The sequence below is a fragment of the Elephantulus edwardii genome, unplaced genomic scaffold, assembly GCF_000299155.1.
Source record: "Elephantulus edwardii isolate Elephantulus edwardi_28Jun2011 unplaced genomic scaffold, EleEdw1.0 scaffold00093, whole genome shotgun sequence".
In the NCBI taxonomy this organism is placed as follows: domain Eukaryota; kingdom Metazoa; phylum Chordata; class Mammalia; order Macroscelidea; family Macroscelididae; genus Elephantulus; species Elephantulus edwardii.
In genome coordinates, this window is record NW_006399843.1 from 12,497,841 (window position 1) to 12,521,814 (window position 23,974).

The 23,974-nt window shown below is 54.6% G+C and overlaps 1 protein-coding gene across 3 annotated transcripts in view; it reads left to right on the forward strand.

The window, feature by feature from the left end:
• The window catches only part of PHLDB1 (pleckstrin homology-like domain, family B, member 1), a 44,481-nt gene that overhangs the window by 12,341 nt on the left and 8,166 nt on the right, over nucleotides 1-23,974 (forward strand). For 2 of the 3 annotated variants that reach the window (XM_006890834.1, XM_006890835.1), the window contains 13 exons: nucleotides 3,012-3,137; nucleotides 4,688-6,033; nucleotides 8,606-8,887; nucleotides 9,276-9,416; nucleotides 9,514-9,651; nucleotides 12,592-12,747; nucleotides 15,592-15,702; nucleotides 15,863-15,952; nucleotides 18,967-19,107; nucleotides 20,471-20,611; nucleotides 20,764-20,866; nucleotides 22,018-22,312; nucleotides 22,434-22,524. In XM_006890834.1, coding sequence (XP_006890896.1) covers nucleotides 3,012-3,137; nucleotides 4,688-6,033; nucleotides 8,606-8,887; nucleotides 9,276-9,416; nucleotides 9,514-9,651; nucleotides 12,592-12,747; nucleotides 15,592-15,702; nucleotides 15,863-15,952; nucleotides 18,967-19,107; nucleotides 20,471-20,611; nucleotides 20,764-20,866; nucleotides 22,018-22,312; nucleotides 22,434-22,524 — 3,161 coding nt within the window. The remainder of the gene's footprint in view (nucleotides 1-3,011; nucleotides 3,138-4,687; nucleotides 6,034-8,605; nucleotides 8,888-9,275; nucleotides 9,417-9,513; nucleotides 9,652-12,591; nucleotides 12,748-15,591; nucleotides 15,703-15,862; nucleotides 15,953-18,966; nucleotides 19,108-20,470; nucleotides 20,612-20,763; nucleotides 20,867-22,017; nucleotides 22,313-22,433; nucleotides 22,525-23,974) is intronic. The other variant, XM_006890836.1, reaches the window with a different exon arrangement.

Here is a 23,974-nt window from a genome sequence, read left to right on the forward strand (position 1 = left end):
GCGGCGCGGAGGTCCCGCCGGGAGGTGAGTCCGCCGCCGCGGGCAGCCCGGACCCCCGGCGCGGGGCTGGGAGAAGCGCAGACTGGGAGCGGCGGCCGGTGGGGGTGGACGCCGGCAGGGGAAGGGGACCCCGGCCCTGATTTGGAGCTTGAGAATGTTAGGCCTCAGACATTTGAGTATGGGGTCTGGACTTGGGGGCAGTCGGCAACAGTGTGCATCCCTCATCTTCCGAGCCCGTTCGCTTACCAGTTCCCCCAGGGTGGGGGGGTCCTGGTAAGGATGAGGGAAGCCTGGATTATGACCAAGGGGAGCGCCGATTTAAGGGCCATGGCTCTTCCTTATATCGTCCCCTCTCCCAGCCTCCCTTTGGCCGTTCTGTTTGGGTGGCCAGCGGGGCAGTGACTGTCCCTGCCTGTGTACACGTAGGTTTGTGAGTAGGGTTGAGTGCATCCATGTGTTTCTGTGAGTGTGTGAGGTGTGTTTTCCCTTTTTCCTCTCTCAGAGATAGGATCCACCTTCTCCTTTCCCCTCCTTTCGCTCCAGATGTTCATCTCCCACAACCACCTGCACACAGCTGGGCCTTGAGCCACTTGGAGATGGAGGGGTTGGGGGGCGGCACAGACTTCGGCTCCTGGGAAGGGGTTCTTGGCTTTTGTGGGTATGAGGAAGGAGTGGACAGTGAGGTTTCTTCCCAGAAGCAGAGGCTGCCCAAACTCTTTGGGCAGTAGGTACTAGAGTTGGGATAATGCCTGGGGCCCCGAGTGCAAATAGAAAAGTTAATTTGGGCTGGAGCTTGGGAGGCTTTTAGTCCTGCTATCCTCCTGCCCGCTCTATTAATATGGCTCCAGAGCTGCTGCCTGGCATCACCTATTTATAGACCAGAGGCAGCATGGCCACACCCCCTGGGCTAGGGAGGCTTAGAGGCAGAGGAGGGACAGGGAACTAGCAGGGGCCAGGATGGAGGGTCCCCCAATGCTGTCAGCCTCCTTGGGTGGGCCTGGAGCTAGTAGACAGGAATGCACCCAGACTCCGACCTCCTTCCGCTCCTGGGCTGTGTGGTCAGGCTCCTGATCCCTACCGCCCTCTCACTTCATCAACCTAGGGTTGAGTGGGCCTGTCTAGACCCTGTGAACTCATCATTAATTAGCTTGTTAAATGACTAGAGGAGCAGGGTTCTTTCTGAAACAGCTGTGGTTGTAATTAGGTGAATGGTGCGGTTGGCTATTATTTTTTCAGTTATGATTACTCTGGGATCCTCTGATTGGTGGGTTAGCAGGGAAGGCTGCCCCCTCTCCTAACCATTCATCTTTACCAAATCACACCCACTGTTGTTAAATGGATTCCAGCTCATAGTGACCCTACAGGCAGAGAACAGCTGCCTCATAGGGTTTCCTAGGCTCTGTTTGCAGAGCATGTTCACACGCATAGTCATATTACCTGTCAGATCTTTATAGATGCAGACTGCCGCATCTTTGTCCTGATGGGTTTTAAACTGCCCACCTTTCAGGTAGCAATGAGAGTGCTTAATCATTGCACCATCAGGACCTCTAATTGCTCATCAGCATTTGGAATTTTTGGTGCTCACTACCCGGAAAGTCCTGTGGGTGTGCCACAGTGGTGAGGAGCTTTGTCTGCTGTGCCTGCTGGCTCTAAGGCTCTCTGCTTCATGCCCGCCCCTGCCACTCCACATCAGTGCCCAGGGTCCCTGCACCAGACTCCTGAGCTGCTCAGCAGGAGCCTGCCAAGGTACCCACGTGGCCTGGGATGCCCCTTGCCCTTGCAGCCTGCCTCAGCTCAACTGTCTCAGCGTCCAGGAATGTAGACTTCCTTGCCAGTCTGAGCTCAGACTGGCATGAAGCTTGGGGTGCCAAGTGGCACCAGATTGGGTTGACAAGAGGCTAGGGCCCAGGGGCCCAGGGTGTAGACAAATTGGAAGGGCAGTGGGTATTAGCATCTGAGCTCTGGCTTCTCTCCGAACAGCATCGTTTGAAAGAGTCCTCAAGCGCTTGGTGTGGCCCGGAGGAGGCATTCTGCCAGCCAGGCTTAGGCGCCTGTGGGCACACCTGCTCCTCTGCACACTCCTAGTGCCCCTGGCTACATTTTCTGGCTCCCACATGTCCTCCACCTCCCTCACCATTCACTTACAGTTTCTGAGCAGGACTGGGCTTGTGGCTACTGCCTGGGAATGTGCTTGCCTGGGGCTGGGTCTAGTGGCCTAGATTCCAGGGAAGACCAGGGAGTGGGAAGATACCATACCAGAGGGTACTATACCAGAAAGAGAGGATAGCCGAGCTCTCTGAGGGCCACTCAGTGATAAGGAGCCAGAAATGTTACCCCGTCCCTCATCTTAGAGCTCCTTTTGTGACCCTATGAGTTGTGTTGCCTCTCAAGCTGTCCCTTCGATCCCAGGACTGTGGGGCAGATATAGATGGGCTGTGGATTGAGGTTGAGGTGGGAGACATGAGTGTCCTTGTCCCCTGAAGAAGCATCTACATTTACAGAACATATTTGCATGTCTTCTTAACTGGAAAGATCAGTGGTATTGTTCCCATTGTTTTCTGATGTGAGAATGAGACTCAAATTATTGTTGTTATGTACCCTGGAGTTGAACCAACTCCTAGCTCTTAGCAGGTTTTCAGAGGCTGTAAATCGTACAGGAGGCTATTGCCTTTCTCTTATGGAGCATCTGGTGGATTCAAACCTTGTGCCTTTGAGCTTTAAGCTACTAGAACTCCAAAAGAAGTGAAATAATTCCACCCAACGATCTCTTAGCTATTAAGAAGAGGAGATAAATTAGAACTCAGCTCTGGGGACCCTCAAATTATTGCACTTTCCACTCTCCTGTATGCTGTGAGACCTAGAGGGCCCTGTCTCAAGCCCAGGTGAGGTCAGGTGACTCAGAGGATGTTTGTGGACACTGCAGTGCAGGGACACTGTGGCGAGCATGCTGTGCTAAGGGGAAGGGATAATTCAGCCCTGCCTGACCTACCCAGTTTTTTCTTTTCCTGCAGGCTGTATGTTGTGTCTGGGTCAGTCTACCTTCCTTCGCTTTAACCACCCGGCTGAAGCCAAGTGGATGAAGAGCATGATTCCAGCAGGGGGCCGGGCCCCTGGGCCCCCTTACACCCCTGGCCCAGGTAGGTACCCACCTGGGACAAGGGGTTGGATTTGTGGCACTTCTTGCCCACTCCGCTCACACTTTGAGTGTTAAGGCAGGACAATGCCTGTGGTCTGGGCTTGCTGCCATCTGCCATGGGCCATTGGTGGAGAATGTCAGGCAGTCAGGCCATGGGAGAGATCCAAGGCAGTGCTGTTTGGCTGGAATTGAGGAGTCATATGCTCAAGAGGTGGGGGACTCTGCTAACCTGTGTCCCCCCTTCCCTGGGTGATGCCACTCAGTGACCTTGATCTTCTATGTCCAGGGAACCAGCAGCACCTTGACCTGACCCTTGAGGGTGGCCTGATGAGCAGACAAAACATAGCTTGTGCCCCCAGTAAGTGCTGGTGCGTCCCACCTGCTGCTAATCATGCCCTTAGGCTCTGCCCCACCCCCAGGCCAGGCCATGCCAGCTGATGACTCAATGGAACAGCTGCAGTTTGTGTGTGAATTATTGATTCTCCAGAGGAGAGTTGGTGATTGTCCTAGGGAACCAGCACAGCCCTCCTCTGCCCAGCTGACTAGGGTGTGGGGTGCAAACCAGGAGAGACTTTGCAATAATGTTCAGATGGCTATGGGATGACATGGTGCTGGGGTGGGTGGACAGGTGTCAGGTAAACCTACTGGGTTGCTGTCAGTGGCATTAGCAGACTAGGGACATGTGGGAAGGTGGATGATCTCTGGGATCATCGGTGCCCATGAAAACCACTGACTGTGGCCCCAGAGTTCTCACTCATAGTTTAGAACCCAAACTTGGTCTTGCAAAAAGTGTCAACTCTACTACCCTTTTTAAATTTTTTTTTTTTTACTCCTCTCAATGTTTTCCCCAACACCTCTTGATTAAAAGTCTTGTTTTCAGTCTAGTTCTTGGTTGGTTTTACCTTTTCCCCCAGCTGTTGCCCTGCCATTTAGAGGCAGTGGTTCCAGGGACTGCTTCTTGGTTGACGCCTGGGGCATGGCCAAGGTGTGGTCCTTGCTGGCATGGCTTAATGGGATAATTGAAGGCACTGAGCTGCCCTGAGATACTGGCCAGCCTGGCTTCTAGGAACCAGCCATTAACACCAGACGCCTCCCTGCTTCTGATTGGATAAAGTGGTGCTCCACACAGCCCTCAGCCAGCCCAGCCCTGGAGGCTTTGTTTTTCTGGGCCTCTAGCTGCACCCTGGAGGGTGTCCTGTTAGACTGAGAGCCCTGGAAACATCTGGCCAGCTACATTTTCAGGCCATCCACCTTCTTGAAGGACAGGTGCAGAAGGCTTGGGAAATAAAGGCATGAGAGAGGCCTAGTATGGGGTGAGTTAGCAGCACCTAGGCCTAGCAGTGCCTGGCATTGTCTATCCAGAGACATCATCACTAGATCTGCCCTGAATCTTAAAATGCAAGCAGCTTGGCTAGGGTTGCATGCATAACAGCCAGTGGCAGAGCCTTTGCAAGTCTACCGTGAGACAGGGAGCTGGGAGAGTGTCCGCTCTCTTTGTGCAGCTCCCAAAGTGGAGACGAAGGCCTGAGCCTTTTTTGCCTTTTCCTTCAGCTGAATCTGAAAGCCTGGTGAACGGGAACCACCCTGCACAGCCTGCCCTCCGGGGACCCGGATGTGCCAGCCACAGCTCCCTGGTAAGCTCCATTGAGAAGGACCTGCAGGAAATCATGGACTCGCTGGTGCTGGAAGAGCCTGGAGCTGCTGCTAAGAAGCCTGCTACAACCTCTCCCCTGTCACCAATGGCCAATGGTGGACGCTACCTGCTCTCCCCGCCCACAAGCCCTGGCGCTATGTCTGTGGGCTCCAGCTACGAGAACACCTCGCCTGCCTTCTCTCCGCTCTCTTCACCAGCCAGCAGCGGAAGCTGTGCCAGCCATTCGCCCAGTGGGCAGGAGCCAGGACCTTCTATGCCCCCTTTGGTTCCAGCTCGCTCCTCCAGCTACCATCTGGCCCTGCAGCCCCCACAGCCCCGCCCAAGCAGCACCCGCTCCTCTGAGAGCCCCCATCTGAGCAGGAAAGGAGGGCATGAGCGGCCCCCGAGCCCTGGCCTCCGAGGTCTGCTGACTGACAGCCCCGCGGCCACTGTCTTAGCGGAAGCCCGCAGAGCCACAGAAAGCCCCCGGCTGGGTGGGCAGCTGCCTGTAGTAGCCATCAGCTTGAGTGAATACTCTGTTTCTGGTGCTCGCAGCCAACCCACCAGCATTCCTGGCAGCCCCAAGTTCCAGTCTCCAGTCCCTGCTCCCCGCAACAAGATTGGCACACTTCAGGACCGCCCTCCCAGCCCCTTCCGGGAGCCACCAGGCACCGAGCGGTCCTTGACAACCAGCCCCTCGCGCCAGCTGGTGGGCCGGACATTTTCAGATGGGTCAGCCACCCGTACCCTTCAGCCTCCTGAGAGCCCACACCTGGGTCGGCGTGGCCTGGACAGTATGCGAGAACTTCCACCCTTGAGCCCATCTCTGTCCCGACGGGCTCTCTCCCCCATGCCCTCCCGGACCACCCCAGATCTCAAGCTAACCAGAGAAGTGGCAGAGAGTCCCCGGCCCCGACGCTGGGCAGCTCATGGGGCGTCACCAGAGGAATTCTCCCTGACACTGGGTGGACGGGGCCGTAGGACACGGAGCCCCTCGCCCACTTTGGGGGAGTCCCTGGCACCCCGCAAAGGCAGTTTTAGTGGCAGGCTGAGTCCAGCTTACAGTTTGGGCTCACTGACGGGGGCTTCACCCCGCCAGAGCCCCCGTGCCCAGAGGAAGCTCTCCAGTGGGGACTTACGGGTGCCTGTCACCCGGGAGCGGAAGAACAGCATCACGGAGATCAGTGACAATGAGGATGACCTCCTGGAGTACCACCGGCGGCAGCGCCAGGAGCGGCTCCGAGAGCAGGAGATGGAGCGGCTGGTGAGTGGACACAGGAAGCTGCCTGCCGTCCTGGGCAAGGGCTCTGCCAGTGCCTAGATAGGCCAGCTGGCAGGGTGGGAGCTGGCTGGGGACAAAGCCTGGCCTATACAGACTCCTCCACCTCCAGGGTCCACCTCAGACGCTCTGGTGTCTTGAAGAACTTTCTTTGAAATCTCTAAGGTTTTATTTTAAGTGCATGCTAATTTTGCATTTAGCTTTTTATTTATTGTGATTTAAGTGAAAGTTTTGAGAGCCATTTGATCTTCCATCCAGCAGCTGACACACAATGTCTTATCATTACAATGATTACAGTCACCATATTGTAACAAAACTCTTCCCACTTCCCCCTTGTGATTACCATTTCCATTTGTCCTTCTTTCCTATCCCTTTCCACCTTGTGAGCTTTGTGCCTGGGTGGATGCTGCCCCTTTAGTCTTGTATGGTTGTTAGATTTGCATTTATTTTACAACACAGAATTTATTAGAAATGTTCTTGATCTTTCTGTCTTACTTCTCTTTGACTTCTACAAATGAGTGGTCCCCATTCTGGCCCAGTGGGGAGTGCAAGTGGCAGGAAGAAGGCAAGAATGGGTAGTCAATCTCCCCTGGCTGGATTCTGTGTTGTATCTATCCATGTGCATATGTGTGGGTGCATGCACCATGGGGTGTGGTTTTGGGCAGCTGTCTGGAGACTGCCTCTGGCATTTGGGCATCTGAGCTGACCAGGGGCCCAGATTCCCCAGATAGCAGGGGAGCTCAAAGAGCTGTGTGCACAGGGAGCTGGGACCCAGGGGGTAGGGCATGGGTATGGCCCTTCCTATGCCCTGTCTCCCACAAGAGCAGAAGAACAAGGTTCTTGGGGGAATGGAACTCCAGAACTAAGCTGAGGAGGAGAACAGAGCTGAGTAGTTCTGACTATCTACCTATATCTATCTACATCTATCTATCTATCTATCTATCTATCTATCTATCTATCTATCTATCATCTATTGCGAGGGTGTGGGGCAGTGTGTTTGTGTCGAGTGAGGGAAAAATGAGAGAGACAGCTTCTTTATCCCCTCTTTCTTTAAAAAATAAAAATCTTAGCCTAGAGAAGACTGCTTGGCCCACTCTGGCCTGGGGTTGTATCCTGGAGGAGAGCAGTGAACCTTGCACAGGCAGACAGGTGGCCAGGCCGCCTCATTGCCTCCATACAGCCTCCCCACCCCCACTGCACACTAGCACACATCTCACCAGCCCCAACCTGCCCCACCTGCCACTTTAAGACTTGGAGGCCGCCTTCTCTGCCCCTCCTTCTTCACCCAGGCTACTTATCTTGGTCCTGGAGCTGGGGCAGGCACACTCAGCCAGCCTCCTGGTGCTGGGGCGCAGTTTTTGCCCTTTTTTTGTCATGGAGCTGAGCAGATTGCAGGAGGGGAGCTGGGTAAGTGTCTGGGCATCCTGGCCAAACTGTTTAGCACAGTGAGGGACACCTGAGGAAGTCAAGGGGCCCTGAAAAACTTTGGGTGCTTGTTGGGGCTAGAGGTGTCTGCAGGGCCAGGGTGTCACAAATGAGGGTGGAAGACACCACCAGGTACATGATTGTACCATCATCCCTCCTTTACCTTCTTGGTTGTTGAGAGGGGCTGTGAATGGGCAGGCATTAAGTAGTGTGTGTGTATGTTTGTGGTGAGCTGAGTGCTAGGGCCATGAAACACTTTAGGTCTGTGGGTTAAGGCCTGGCAGTAGCCTATCCTACTATCAAGACTCCTGAGAGTGATTTGGAGATGAGAGGGGCAAAGGAGGACTGTGTCTGGTGTCTGCCTCACCATCATGTGTGTCTGCGGCCGAGTATGCCTATGCCTTTGTCTTTTTGTGAACCTGCATGTTGTGTCCACCATAAGTCAAGCTCTCTGCTGTCTGTCGGGGTGCCCATCCCTTGCTAGAGTGTGTTTATATGTGCATGTATATAACTCTATGTTTGTGCAAGTCTGGGCTGGTGTCTGTGTGTGTGCTTAGTAATGCAGGGCTAGCACAGATGTGTGTGTCAGGTAGACCATGAGGGTGTCTGTGATTCTTATCTGTAGTTTCCATGTGCACATGAGCGCCAGAGTGCCTATCTGATGTCTTAGTTTGTGTTCCTGTGTGTGTTCCTGTCTGTGTCTAAGTGTGCTCTGTGTGTGTCTAGGTGTATTCTGTGCATCTTCGGTGTGTGTCCAGGTGTACTCTGCATCTACCTTTATGTGTCTGGGTGTACTCTGTTCATCTTCCGGTGTTGTGTCCAGGTGTACTCTGCATCTAGCTGTATGTGTATAGGTGTACTGTATGCATCCAGACACGAAAGAGTCTCCTGGGATTGAATGGGGAGGGAAAGGAAGCAGGAAGATGGGAGGGGCTGGCCTTGTGGGCAGGTGGCCTGTCACCTGGCTGCTTGTCTGCTTTTAATAGGCACACCCACCCTCTGCCTTTCTCAGACCTTGGGGCTGGTACTTTCTTGGGTTGATGCCAGGCCCTTAGGGTCAGAGTTCTCTTTCCTGCCAGGGCACCAAGCTGACTTCTCCCCTCTCACTCCCTGCTCTGTCCACTCTGCTTAGGAACGCCAGCGTCTGGAGACAATCCTGAACCTATGTGCTGAGTATAGTCGGGCCGATGGAAGCCCTGAAGCCGGCGAGCTGCCCAGCATTGGGGAGGCCACTGCAGCCTTGGCACTGGCAGACTGGAGGCCCTCCAGGGGCCTTGCAGGAGCCATGGGGACTTCTGTGAGGGGCAGTGAGGAGCCTGGAGGTGCCACGCAGCGTCTGTGGGAGAGTGTGGAACGCTCGGATGAGGAGAATCTCAAGGAGGAGTGTAGCAGCACTGAGAGCACCCAGCAGGAGGTGGGGCAGCCTGCCAGAACCCAGGGGAGGCTGGTTTGGTAGTTGTCAAGGCCCAGGGAGAGCGTAATAATTGAAAAATCAATTTGGAAAGAAAGTGGAGCTCACAGGTATAGGAATGAGGAGGCAAGGATGAAGGGGGTATTGGTGAGTTTCCCAAGCTATAAATGTTTTATAACCTGCCCTTCCTTGGGGCCCCACCCAAGCCTGGCATTCTTTGGTAAGCTTTTATTCCCTTGAGCTGAGCCCTGTTGCTCCCCACACAGGGGGATTTGCCTCCTGCCTCAGTCCAGCTCCCCCTCCAGATGCCCTTGGGAGTGAGGTTCCATTCTCTTAGTCTGCCAGTGAAGGGCTCCAGGCTTCTCCAGCTGATGCCTTCCCTGCCCTCCAGCATGAAGATGCACCCAGCTCCAAGCTCCAGGGAGAGGTGCTGGCCCTGGAGGAGGAGCGGGCTCGGGTACTGGGGCGAGTGGAGCAGCTCAAGGTCCGTGTGAAGGAGCTGGAGCAGCAGCTGCAGGAGTCTGCCCGGGAGGTGAGCCTCGAAGGCCCGCGGCAGATCAGGGGAACCCCCACAGCAGAGCCTGAGTCCTGCATCCTTGATGTGGACCCTGACATCTGTCTGCCCACAGGCTGAAATGGAGCGGGCGCTGCTGCAGGGGGAAAGAGAGGCGGAGCGGACACTGCTGCAGAAAGAACAGAAGGCAGTGGACCAGCTGCAGGAGAAGCTGGCCACGCTGGAGACAGGCATCCAGAAGGAGCGGGACAAGGTAACTCCCAGCTGGCCTGCCCAATATTTAGAACCAGGGCCTGAGAAATGAGAAGGACATGCCTTCCTAGGGCCCTGAACCCCTCACTTCCTCTACCCTGCAGACCTGGAGGTCTTTGTGTCTGTCCAGGGCCAAGGGACCTTGACCTCTGTGAAAGGTACTAGCTTGAAGGATGACACAGGGCCGGGCTGGTGTCTGGGGCCTCCTTTGTCTTGGTCTTTGTGCTACTTTTAGGTGCCTGGGTACCTGCCGTTCTGGATACTTCATGGCATTTCTAGGAAGTGCCGAAGCCCTCTCTTGGGCATTCAGCACAGGCTGAGGGCATTGGTGCTGGGGAGTGGTTCAGGTTTGGGTCTGACTAGCTGGAGCATATCTCCCTCCAAGCGTGGCTCCAGTGCTCAGGACGTGGTCTTTGGGAAATGGCCCTCAGGCCTCTGCTCCCTCTGAGCCTTCAGAATCTGCAGCCTCCCATCCCTCATGGCCCCAGCTCTTGCCCCTGCCCCTTTCAGATTTCGTGCCAGCCTGCAGGGGCCGCTCCATCTCACAGGGGCCTTGACAGCCACACCCAAGATGCCCAGCAACGTGCCAAAAGTTCTGAAGTGGAGAGGGGCCGTCTATTTCTGGACTTGACAGTATTTTTCCAATAATTTAATTTTCCTTCTGGATTTTTTTTTTTTGAGTGTTTTCTGCCTTCAGTTTTAAGGCTTTTAAAAATTCTTCGATCCCCTTTTTTTTTTGAGCTTTGGCTCTGGCCCCCAAAACCACACTCCCAAATTCTGTGCCAGATTAACTCCACGCTTGCCAGCCCGGCTTGCACTAACGCACTCTTTAATCACTGTTCCGGGCTCTCCGCATGCCCCTAACTCGGTGCCACCTGGAAGTGCTGAGCCACACCTGCCTTTGCACTAACTCCGGGGGCACATCTGTGCCCCTGGGCTCTCCCTCTAATGTTCTCTCCTTTTCTTGGTGTGGGACCCCAAGAATGGGATGATGGGGAGGACACTAATCAACTTCACTCCATGGGGCATTGGCAAAAGGTGCAGATAGCTGGGAGAATTGCTGGCTGAGGAGCTCTTCTCATGTGGAAAAGCCTGGGTGTCTATCTCTGCAGAACGCTGCCAGTGTTCTGCACAGCAGAGAGAGGCATCCTGTCCCCCAAGTACCCCTGCCTTCCTTCTGGAGCCAGAGGGGAAAGGAGGTCCTCCTCTCCGTCAATACAGCCTTGGACAGGCTTCTATCCTAGCTTTCACCTGGGGCCTTCTAACGAGAGGATGGGACTGGCTAGGCACCTTTCACTCCATGCCACTCGGGAAAGAGGGTATTTTACAGGCTGAGTTAAAGGACAAGCGGTGTCTTCATTGGGTGCCTTCCTCCAGGGAGGGAGGGGAGCAGAAGTGTGTGGGGGATAGGGAGACAGGTTTGCTATAGATGTTTACTCCCAGGGGGGAATCTGCTTAACCTCATTTCTCCTTGGCCTGGTACTGCCTCGAGGCCTGGGTCTTACCTTGTCTTTGGGCCAGGTTATTGGAGGTTGTGGTGAGGGCGGGAGCGGGGCTGCTGGTGGAGAAATGGTGGGGGGGACAGTGAGGATGGTGCACCAGGCTTCCCTCCCAGCCCGAGCTTGAGCCCCCAGGCCCCTTCTGCCTTAGGAATCAGTTTCTCCTCTGCCTGTCCTTCAAAGAGGTGACTCACCAACTCCTCCCCTCAGCCCCCTTCCTGCCCTCAGAGGTGTCATCTCACCCCAGACAGAGCCATCCACCTCCTCTCTGTACCCACTCCTGGGGCTCCTGTCACCATGGCAACGGCCGAACTAATTGTAACCCTCATCCCTGCCTAGGTTCAGCCTGCAGTGCCAGCACCCACCCCCATCCCAGCTCAGGGGAGGCCAGGGGGGCTGGACTGGGGTCCCCTGCTGCACTGCTGTTGCTTTAACATCCTCCCATCCCAATTCACATCCCACTCATACTTTTAACCCTTACTGCCCCTACCCTTCACCTAGGGTGAAATTTTGGTCTCTGGGCAGCTGGAGGACAGGGGACTGGAAACTGCTCTAACCTTGACTGTGAGAGAAAACAAATAAGGGTCTTTTATTAGAATCTGCCCAAACACTCCTAGTTGAAAAGAATGCAAGAGATCACAATTTCTGCCCTGAGCCTGTGACACACCCCCCCCCAACCGCCCCCATCCTGCCCCGGGACACCTGCCGCTGAGTCCTGGCTTGACAGCAGCTCTGGCCTCTTGCTCCCCTGGCCTGATTGTTCACTTGCTGCCTTCTTCGTTTGCTCTTTCTCTTCTGTGCTCTTCTGGCGCTTTTCTTCTGCCCCGCCTGGCCCTGCCTCTCGCCCCTCTCTTGCCCCTCCTGCTTCCCCGCTGCCCCCTTGCCCCTCCGCGGGCCGGAGTTGAGGAGTGTGTGTTCTGTTTCTCCCTGTGCCGCCCTCCCCTCCCGCCGACCAGGAGAGGGCGGAGCTGGCCGCGGGACGGAGGCACCTGGAGGCCCGCCAGGCGCTCTACGCCGAGCTCCAGACGCAGCTCGATAACTGCCCCGAGTCTGTGCGGGAACAGTTACAGGAGCAGCTGAGAAGGGTCAGTGTCACCGCCCCCCCGCCCCCGGCCCCCTCGGGCCACCCGCCCAGAAGGAAGAGGAGAGCGGTGGGGACGGGACCACCCGGCCCCTGCAGTACCTGCCGGACACCAGGGTCGGTGCTGCGACTTGGAGGGGACCGGGAAGGATTGTGGGCGGGATTAGTCAATTAGCCCTTCCTGCTGCTCCAGCATCAGGGGTGAAGCCAGCCGAGAAGAGGGGCTGGGTGGAGTGGGAGCTGGTCCTTTACCCCATTCCCCCAGGTCCAGCCCCGACAGCCCCACCTCTGTGGCCTGAGCTTCCAGGCCCAGAGTAGCCTGGCACTCAGCTCCTAACCCTGTTTGTCATTGTTGTTCAAGGAGGCAGAAGCTTTGGAGACTGAGACGAAGCTTTTCGAGGACTTGGAGTTCCAGCAGCTGGAACGGGAGAGCCGCGTGGAGGAGGAGCGGGAGCTGGCGGGCCAGGGCCTGCTGCGGAGCAAGACTGAGCTGCAGCGCAGCATCGCCAAGAGAAAGGTGTGCTGGAATCCCCGGTGGCGGTGTGGCTCTAGTGCTCCTTCACTCGCGGAGCTTATTCTGAAAAATGAGAGTGATAACAATCTGGTGTGAGAATGAAAGCAGTTGACAGTATAGGATGTGATGGATGCAAACTCTCAGTGGGCAAGACCCATTTTTACTGAGTCCTGGCTCCTTGGTCATCAAATGGAGAGAGAATTCATCTTGTGTCCTAAGCTAGTCATTGTCTGGACAGTGAGGGGAATGATGAAGGAGGAGGAGGAGAAGGTTGGAAAGGTAGCCCCTCCTGACTCTGCTAGAGAGAGCATTCTGCTGGTGGAAGTCCTGGGATGCTCATAAGGTCCAGCAGTCCACATATGATAGCCAGTGTCCAGCAGTTTACATATGATAGCCAGCAAGGCTCTGGAAAGGGCACCCTGAATACTCAGGCTTGGCCATAGCTGCTCAGTTGTCTGGCTATAAATCTAGGGGGATAGGTGCCTTGGCTGGTCTAAAGCTCATGGGAGGTCGGTGGTAAGGCAGGCATGTGAGGGTGGGAGTCAAGTTGAGAGGAGGCCAGTGGTGAGCAAGGATTAGGAAGCTGTTGGGAACGGGCATGGAGGATGGTCCCACATCTTCTCCAGGACTGGGGTTTGTGTGTCTGTGCACACATGTACACATGAGCTTCCTGGTTAGAAGAGGTGTGACATTTAGGAAGTGAGATTGGGAAGGGGAGTCAGAGTAAGTTAGCAGTTTGATGCTCCCCAATTTGGTGCTGGGTAGCCCGGGCTCTTTCCCCTAATTCACATCCCTTCTCCCTGACCTGCTTTGCTGTAAATGCACTCCCTTTCCAGATGTGAAGTGGATGATGGAGGGAAGAAGCAAATATTTCCTAAGCCTGTAGGTGTGAACCAAGCATCCACCAGCAGAAAGCGTCCCCAGGTTGTCTCATGTCCTTAGGATGGTCCACAGGACAGACCATCTGATCCCTATTTTATAGACAAACTTAGGCTTAGAGAAGCTAACATGTTTGACCAATGCCTCCTAGCTAAGCTTCCGAATCAGAAGTGGAATCCTCTGTTACACTGGGTCTTGGGGCTGGTACTTCCCAGCCTCCTCCTCTTTCTTTCTGGTGAGAGTATAACAGGGAACCTTAACTCAGCCAGTCCCATCCCTTTAAGTTGCTGTTGGGTTTGAGCTGCAGGGCTCTGGATAGGCATCCTCCTCACCCTCACCCTGACCCCTGATAATTGGCATTCAGCTCCTGGGACCCTATGCCCACATTCTTTCCTGTGCTATTCCTCCTGAACCTTGTTGAGCCTCCATCTCTCAGCTCCCTGTGTCCTCCTGAGCCTGTCTTCTGTCCTCTTTACACTAATTCAAAGTGGTTCCCAAATACTGGAGTCCAGCAGATCTGGTTCTAACCTTAGCTTCATCTCTTACTAGTTATGAGACCTCAGCTCCTAAACATGTCAGCATCTTCATTTGTAAAATGGACACTAAGGTACCTGCTTCATAAGACAGTGGTGGGGAGGAAATAAAGTAGCAAATGGAAAGCATTTAACAGAGTTCCTGGCTCCTAGCAGATTCTCTGTGAGAGCTCTGGCAGTGAGGGTTATCACCTGGCTTGCCGCAGGCTGTTCTGGGACTGCATTTAGAATGCATCCTTCCTTCAGCCTCCCCCTCTCACATTTGCTCCTAAGGGTGGTGCATTAAAGCCACTTCTTTCAGGAAGCCCTCTTGGGATTAACCCAACTGGTTCTTCTCAGGCTCTGTTCATCCTGTTTACTTATTCTTTACATTTTCTTTCAGCACATGGCTGTTGAGTATTGTTCCTGTGCTGAGCTCACTTAGGGCTACAGAGGCAGAAAAGATACTGGCCTGCCCTTGGATCTTAGGGAAGGCAGGAGAGAGACAGATTTTCACAAGTCAAGTCCGATTGTGGTATAGGATGAACTAAGTACCTAAAAAGGAGCAAAGAAATTGAATGGGGAATTAAGGACATCTTTAGAGAAGAGCTAACAGTAGGTCTGGTCTTAAAGAATAAATTCACGGTGGGTGGAGAAGACAAGGACAGTTCTGGGCTAAGGGAGCAGCGAGAGGCAGGCCAGAAAGTGTGCTTCTGCCTAGCACCTGACGGAAAGGCTGTGGTGGGAAGGCCAGGCTCCTTGTATGAACCCATGTGGCAGTTAAGGAATTTCTACCTTGTCCTGTGGGTACTAAGGAGAAGCTGGATGTTTCTGAGGAGAGGAATGCGGATTACTTGTGGGTATTAAAAAAAAAAATCTGTATCTCTTTTTCAAGAGATTAGAAAATTCAAATAAGAAAAACAACCCACCAACAACAACGAAAACAATCTCACCACCGTTTTAGGAAGGTTCAGAGACCAGAGCCTGAGGCTGGAGGCCTGAGAGCTCTACTGGGTGTCTCTACACTTTGGGGGGTGGTTGTTGTTTACCATAGAGTCTCAAATAACCATAGCTGGCCCTCCAGTGGGTTTTCAGAGGCAGTGGACTGCATGGGAGTTGACTGCCCATCTTTCTTCCATGAAGCAACTGGTGGGTTCAAACCTTGTACCTTTCAGTTGACAGCACAGTTCTTGACCATTATGCCACCAGAGCTCTTAGAGGCCGTAAGCTGTGGGAATAGAAGAGGGAGACTCCAGGGCCGGCTGGTGGTGAGGGAGAGGTGAATGGAGGAGCTGGCTATGGAACCTAAATTTTTTTGAGTGAGCTGAACCAAGCAGAAAGAATTCATGAATTCCCTTCACCCAAGACCCTCGTGGCCTGGCAGGTGCAAGTGTTCACTCATCTTCAGAGCGGCGCTGCCTTGCTGGGGCCTGACTGACCAGCCTGTGTCCTCCAGGAGCGCCTGGCAGTTCTGGACAGTCAGGCTGGGCAGATCAGGGCTCAAGCCGTGCAAGACTCGGAGCGCCTGGCCAGGGACAAGAATGCTGCCCTGCAACTGCTACAGAAGGTAATCCTGGTCAGGCTTGGCTGGGGCCTCGTGGCGGGGCAGGAGTGGAACTAGGAGTGGGTGCAGAAGAGCTGGGGAGCTTGGCGAGCTCCAGATGGCCCCTCTTGTGTGTTCTCCATCTTCCCCCTCCTTGCTGACTCCTGTTGCTCTTGGCTTACAGGAGAAAGAGAAGCTGGCCATGCTGGAAAGACGATACCACTGTCTCACAGGGGGAAGGCCTTTCCCGAAGACCACCTCAACCCTCAAAGAGGTAACTGCTTAAGTCAGCCCCAGCTTCCTTGGGGATTATGGAGGCTCTGGCTGTATGAAAGTCTGAGAACATCTTCCTGACCTGGAGAGATTTGAGTAGCAGTGGACCTGAGGTCTGGGATGTGACCCTCTGTGGTTCCCAGTTACTTCTTTTCACTTGCCTTTCTGACTCCCAGGGATCTCTAGTAGCATACTGTATTACATGTTAGGCTGCTTACCGAAAAGTTGGCAATTCAAATCCACTGGCTACTTCACAGAAGAAAGATGAATGATCTTTTTCTATAAAGATTTACAACTTTGGAGAAACCTGAGGGAGGATCATTCTGAGTCAGAATCACCTTTACAGCAGTGGGTTTGACTTCTGGCTCCTAGGAATCCCCTGATCTTGCTCTTTTGGATGGGTGACTATGTCTGGGCTTGGGGTATGGGATGGGGTGTTGTACAGCCCAGAGGTCTGGTACAGATCCAGGCTGGGCAGCCTACCTTGAGGGTTGCAGGAGTTTCCAAGGGCACTCTGAGCTTTGGTCTGGGGCCAGGCAGTCTCAGGCATGGGTACTGAGGCCCCTGGAGCCATACTCCCCCCAGCCTTTACATGGCCTGGTTTGTGGGGCCAGGCCTCCTGCCTGCTTGCCTCAGCACACAAGTCACGTGGCCCTCAGGGTGGGAAGGCTATGCTGAGCGTGAGGGCTGCAGCCCTTTATCACATACCCTCTCTGTAGGCTGAACTGCTCATCTCCGAGTCATCAGAGGTGGGGCTGGGAACTGAGGCTCTGGGCCTGTTTCCAGCGTCCTCTCAGGCAGGGGCCTCCTCCGTCCCTTTAACTCTACCTGCTTCCACTCATCTCTGCCCCAAAGCACAAGAGGTAAACACAACTAACAGCGTGTTCTGCTAGGTCCAGCATGTTCTGCTGGGTCCATTGCCTGCTCTCCTGCTTCCTGAGCTTCCTACAGCTCTTCCTCAGGGTTCAGCTTTGGCTGGCCAGGGCATGGGAATATTCTTTGGCTGACTCGCCCAGCTGTTATGTAGAGTGCCTGGGCAGCCCATGCACAGTCGGTGTGTATATTTGCATATTAATATGCATGTGTTCTGCATGGTATTTATTGATTCTTACAACATGTTGAACCCTCCTGGCTCATTTTCCATTATGGTGGCTCTTAGGGTATAGCTGGTTTCTCAAGTTGTACTGGGAAGGGCTCTTGAATAGGATCGATTCTGTACTTGGATTCAGCACGTGTTTGGGTTTGGAGTGCCTCTTATACCCTCACATCTGAGCTCAGAGTTCTAAGGATGTGTGATAAATTTAGCAGTCTCTGTCCTTCTAACCCACAGTTTAATGGGGGTTTGTGTTGGCATCTTTCCAAGGCCGAACCTGGGCACTTGGGTCTATTTTATTGGGACTGTTTCCACTATTCCCTCTAAGGCCTCATGTACCAGGGAAGTGGTATGGCCCAGTGTTGGCTGTGTGCACCTCAAGCTCCAATGTATTAGACACAAGGTTCCCAGCCAGAAGCTGGGTTCTGACCCTTAGTGGCCGAGAAGCCTTCTCTAGTCTTACTTGGCTGCTCCAAGCCCAGTGATACCTGGTGGCTTAGTGGTAAGGAGTTGCACTACCAATGCAAAGGTGTGTGTTTCAAATCCACCAGCTGTTTCTTCAGAGAAAGATGAGAAATCTGTGCCATTAACTGCAGCTGAAAACCCACTGGAGTGTCAGCTATTGGTTGGTTCTGACTTTAGGGTATTAAACAACAATAGCAGCCCAGGAGAAACCCAGTGCTGAACAGGGACTGGTGCCAAGGCAAGCCCCCTGGAAATGAAGGTTCAGAGGAGCCTTCCTGTAGCCCCCTCACAGCTGTCTGCACTCACAGCTGAACAGCATCCCCCCACTGCCCTGCTCTGGGATTGTACTGATATGGAGTGACATCCCTGTGACTTGACATGGAGTGTGGGGTGTCAGGCACCTGGCGGAGCCCTTTTAACCTCGTCTTTGCCCCTTGGGCACCCTAGGAGTATGTGACCCTGGCAGAGGTTCTCCAGTTGTTCGCCCGCTTGGACCCCTCTGCTTCTGCCACTCCCCCTGATGTGCTCGCTCAGCCCTTGCCTGACAGTGAGGTACCAACCACCGAGTGTGCCAACCTGTACCCAGGGGCCTCTCCGGGATGCCCTCGGTGCCCCTCAGGCCAGGGTGGTGGGAGCAGCAGCCTTTGCCTTCAGTTTGAGGAGACATGCCACTGGCACTAGTGTTAGAGTGGTTCCGTCCACTCTTCTCGGGGCTCTGAGTTCCCACTGCCCCTGGCAGCTCAGGGACGGACACTCCCCTGCCCATGGAGGAAGGCAGTGTGCCCAGAGGACTCTGGCCCTCCAGCCTCTGCAAGCTGCCCCAGCTCTGTGCACTCCACCCGTTCCCCTCCATTTTCCGTGGTTACCAGTCCATTAACCTCTTGTATTCCCTCTTACTCCCGACCTTCCCCCAAGTACGTGACACTTGAGCAGCTAAAGGCGATGTGGGGCTCCTTGCCCGTGCCCCTCTCCCCTGCACCAGGCCTGCCTCTCTGGGCTTCTGCTTCCCGGGACCTGGGTCCCACCACCTGCCTTCCTCCTGTGCTGCCCTCCTCCTCCTCTGCTTCTATCACACCCTCCCCCAAGGTTGGTGGTCCGTGTGTTCCTGCTGCCCCCAGCCCGTGGGTCACGTGACTCTGTCTATGTGTGTCTGCCCTGCTCACCTGGCTTCCCAGCCTGGGGGTGGGGGGTGTCCGGTGCCTGTGGGCTAGTGGCTCGCTGCCGCTGTCGCTGGCATAGCACGTGCTGTGATCTGGGACTGTGCCCTGGCTGCTCTTTGCCTGTAGAAGCACACTCGCGACTGCTGTTTTCTCACTGTTTTCCTTCTCTTTCTGCTCTCCTTTCACCCTCCCGTCCTCACTCCTCATCTGCTTCTCCTTCCTCCTTCCTCCCTTTTCTTTCCCTTCACCTTTCCTCTCCATCCTCCCTCCCGTCCTCCCCACCCGTCCTCCCTCCAGATGGAGAAGCTGCTACTCCCTGCTGTAGACTTAGAGCAGTGGTATCAGGAGCTGATGGCCGGGCGGGGGGCCAGCCCAGCTGCCGCCTCCCCTCACTCCTCCCCCCCACCTCTGCCTGCCAAAGCCTCCCGCCAGCTGCAGGTAACCCCCTCCGGTACTGCCCACCCTCCTTGGCCCTGTTTCTCTTTGTTCTGGACACCTTCTGCCACTCTTAGCCACATGCCTCAGGCTGGGGTCAGCGCCCCCCAGCTGGCACAGGGCTTCTGGACCCTAAGGAGGACAGGGAGGGTCAGGCCTAAACAGCCATCTGGCACTTCTGGCAGCTTGAGCCACCCTGAGTCTAGTGGCAGGGCATCCTAGGCCAGGTGAGGTGGCTGCTAACTGTGGGCTTGCTCTGTGGCAGTCCCCGGCCCCAGAGATCACCCAATCTGAGGAGCCGACACACTCTCAGACCTGATACAAGTGGACCTAGTCTGTCCTGTGTAGACTGCCAGCCCTTTTCCCTCCTGGTCTCTTCGGGAGTGACACTTGGAGATAGGACAAAGGGAGCAGAGCCCTTGAAGTGAGGAAAGCAGACATGCCCAGTCCCCTTAGTGCTACCACAGAGGGCTTGGGCCTGCCTGTGAGGGACTATGGGTACTCAGACCATCTTCCTTCAGATGTGACTCCCCCTGATCTGACTGGCTGTGGTGCCTCAGCACCCCCCATTCAGAATTCACCCCTGGTGCAGAACTGCCTTTAGCTAAGCACTCCCCAGTCAGAATTTACCTCTGCTACAGACCTCCTTTTAGCTAAGTGGCCCCCATTCAGGATTCACCCCTGCTGCAAACCCCCCCCTTGCAACCCCCCTGCATTGTGGGAGGACTTTGACTCATGTAAGTGTGTGTTAGCTCTACTTTTTCCCAGCTGGGGAAGGAACTTTCAGGCGTTTTGCTTCAACCATTCATTATCCCAGATAAACACTGGGACATGAAAAGAGAATAATTTCCCTAAGGCCACGTAGCAGAAACAGAATCTATCCTGGAAGTCAGATGGTTTTGACCCTAAAAACCATATTTATGGATGTTAGTGCTTCTTGGGGGCTCGGCATTTATTCCTTCAGGCCTCTGTCCTCCCTTGTAGGTCAGGTGGCCCTCCGAGTAAGTTGGTGTAAGTGACAGAGCTGGGCCAGAAGGAATCCAGGCCTCCAGGTGGGCCCCTGCACCACCCTGCCTGACCGACAGTAACTCCTCAACATAGATCGGTTTACAGAATCCTTTCTAAGACCCAGGATTGGACCAGGCACTGGCCCAGGGAGGAAGAACATGGGAAGGAGGCCTGGCAGCTGCCAATAGCATCTCCCCTTGGGCTGGCACAGGAGACTTAATGTGATTGTCAGGTGTGGGCAGACAGCTGCAAAGACCTGGTGCCAGAGTGGCACCTCGGATCATAGCTGGCATAGGGGACATGGGAGCAGTGTCCAGTGGGGGCCTCCAGAGCCATCAGGCAGCATCTCTCCCTCCAGGTTTATCGCTCCAAGATGGATGGCGAGGCCACCAGCCCCTTGCCCAGGACCCGAAGTGGCCCCCTCCCCTCCTCCTCTGGCTCTTCTTCTTCCTCCTCCCAGCTCAGTGTGGCTACTCTGGGCCGTAGCCCCTCCCCAAAGGTCTGAGGATGTCGTGGGCTGCATGAGATGGGGTGAGGGATGGAGGGTGCCTGGTACACTGTCCCCTGGGGAGAGTTCAGGGCCACCTACAGAAGCCTGGGGAGAAAGACCCTTCACAGCCTCAGGTTCCAGCTCACCCCCTTTCACTGCAGAGCTCTCTGCTCACCCAGAACGGCACCAGCAGCCTTCCACGCAACCTGGCGGCCACGTTGCAAGACATTGAGACCAAGCGTCAGCTAGCCCTGCAGCAGAAAGGTGAGTCTACCTGCTCTCCTGGGGCCCAGGTGTTGGCCACCTCCAGTGCTTCATCCATGCCCTCACTGCCCACAAGATGTTCCTTCTTCACTTGAGATTTAGGCAAGAGCAGAAAAGGTTTAGGTTAGACACCTAAAGGAGAATTTCCTGGAAATGTCTCAAAAGACTCCAGGGTAGGGCACTAAGGATGTCAGAACTATGGCTTGTTATTTCTTAGAACGCCCAGCAAACAAGGGCAATGCTTTTTGACCTGGGTAGGGTTAGCTTTTGCCTGTCTAAAGGCAGGGGAATGGATGAGGTGATTAAGGAAAGGGTTCTCTAAGGCAGCCGCTCTGTGGACCCAGGAGTCCTTGTTCTTTGTGTTCTGCCTCCTCCCTGCCAGCCTCCCATGTGGATGTTGTGGTTGTTTCGAAAGCCCATGTCTCTACCTCTCTTTCCTCTCATCCCTTCTGTGTCTCTCTACCTCCCTCTGCCCTGGGCCCCCAACGCCAGTCGAGTTGCTTCCTGCCGAGCCCCTCCCAACCGACGACCGAGCAGGTAGAACATTGGTCATGGAGGGCATTGCTTTGGCAAGGAAGCCCTTCCCAGGCTTCAGCATGGTGTCGCCTCCCCAGGTCCCCACTGTCTGCCAGCAGGCTGTGCTGGGCTGGGGTATTGGCTGGCCTCGTCCCCTGGAGCTGAGCTTTCTTCTTCCTTCTACCTACCTCATCTGCCCTACTTCTCTCCACTGCTGTTGCTCTTGCTTCTGTGTTGTAGCTGGGGTCTGCATTTGACACCCCTAGGTGCTTGTGTGCCTTCCGACTCTCCCCTCTCCCTTTCCCAGTAGTCAGGGTGAATGCATGTGCCCTGCCTGCCTACTCAAGCCTTGGTTGTAAGCTGGAGCCATCTGGCCACCCCCAGGGCAGGCTGGGGACCCTGTGTGGACTTGGGGTACAAAGAGAGCATTGAAGCCAGACTGTGGGGCTGTGGCCAGTTGTGCAAGCAACTGAAGCATTGGCAGGACCTGGCACTGTGGGAGCCTCAGGGAAGCTGGGCAGAGGGGTAGCCCTGTGTTGTTAACCTCTCCTGCTTGTCTCCTACCTGTGTTGGATGCTGCAGTGTCCTTCCAGGTGGTGTCACGCCCGCTGTGACAGCCCTTGGTCCTCCTGCAGGACAGCAGGTGATTGAGGAGCAGCGCAGGCGACTGGCTGAACTGAAGCAGAAGGCGGCAGCCGAGGCCCAGTGCCAGTGGGATGCCCTGCACGGGGCTGGCCCCTTCCCACCGGGCTCCTCAGGCTTCCCCCAACTCATGCACCACTCCATTCTGCACCACCTGCCGGCGGGCCGGGAGCGCGGGGATGAGGGGGAGCACGCCTATGATACACTGAGCCTGGAGAGCTCGGACAGCATGGAGACCAGCATCTCCACTGGGGGCAACTCGGCCTGTTCCCCCGACAACATGTCCAGGTAGCTAAGCTTGCTGAGGCCTGGGTTGGGGAGACACAGCCCTGCCCCCCACATCACTGCAGGCCCTGTGGATCCACCACACCCCACCAGGCTCTTCCTCAGCTCTCTGTCCTTCCTCCAGCGCAAGCGGATTAGATGTGGGAAAAATTGAGGAGATGGAGAAGATGCTGAAAGAGGCTCACGCGGAGAAGAGCCGGCTCATGGAGTCGAGGGTGAGGCACATGTGCACTGGGGCTGGGAGGTGGTGGGAGCCCCAGAGCCACCTTTGGCCTGCCAAGCACCTGTGCTTGACCCCCGACCCTTCTCTGCACATTGTGCTCATAACATTCCCTTTAGGCAGAGACCTTTGTTTTTAAGTTCATCCTCTTCAAATGGTATGGAAGCATGGCGACACCGCATCTTGTCACAAGTCTTAGGAGAGTAACCACTACCTGCCATGACTTCCTTCACAAATATCTCTTAGGATGTTCGCTTCTGTGGCTTTGTTGACCACCATGGGAGTTTGAATTTCTTGTGCGTGCGTGACAAGATCTCCGTGTTGTGCACATAGTTTGGACTCAACTTCTAACCTAAGGGTTGTTGGTTCAGATCTGTGCCCCAGTGGCACTATTGGTGAAAGTCCTGGTGACCTTCTTCCCGAAGAAGCCCAGCGGTAACATGTGGGCAGGCTAGGAAGTGGAAGTGTCTGGACGGCAGCAGGTTTTTGGTTTTGCCTGTGTAGCCAGTCATTCCTCCTGGAGGATGGGTAGGAAAGTGGGACCTGAGGGGTTTGGGATGGGAGAAAGCAAAGCAAAACAAAGCAATGTCTTGAATTGGAGCAGAGGTGTTGGTTGGGAGCCTTGGGGACCTGAAAGACCTGAAGAAGTCAGAGGGTCCCATGCCTGCGAAGAAGGTTGAGTGAAAGGTGTTCGGTCTATTCTCTCTGAGTCCCTCTGTACCCTTTAAGATTGGAATGAGACCCAGAATGTAGGAGTTGGTGGTCACAGAGATTAGAAACTAAAGGTGTAGACCATTTTGATGGAGGGCCAGGCAAAAAAGAATTCCTCTTTGTTTTCTTGACATCAAATTAGCGTGCCTTTATAGGCATTTCTTAGCAAATAAAGGAAAAGGAGGTTTTGCTAAATTTTGAGTTGGAAAAGGCAGCAAATGAGTATTAGCAGAATGAGGAAGTTATCACTAATAGGTGCAAAGCATCATTGATGTCTTCTCTATTTAAGGATTTGCTTTGATGACTTTAAAGCCTTTTCATAAAGAGCCGAGGTGGCACAGTGGCTAAGGGCTGGGCTGAAAAGTTGGTGGTTTGAACCCACCCAGCCAGCAGGCCTGAGGGAGAAAGACCTGGGATGATCTGCACCCCTAAAGATGACAGCCTAGGGAGCCCTGGAGGCCAGGTCTGCTCATCATAGGGGGTTGTGCTAACTAAGAAATCACTGCATGATTTCACCCCTAAAAATACCCTTCTTTTATAAACTCAGCTCAAACGTGTTGCCATTAAGTCAAGTTCAAACTGACTCATAGCTGACCCTCCAGTGGCTTTTCAGAGGTTGTAAATATCATGAGAGGAGATGGCCCATCTTTCTCCCTTGAAGCAGCAGGTGGATTTGAACCATTTGCTTTTGGGTTGGCAGCACAACTCCCTTCTGATTAGACCACAGTTATATT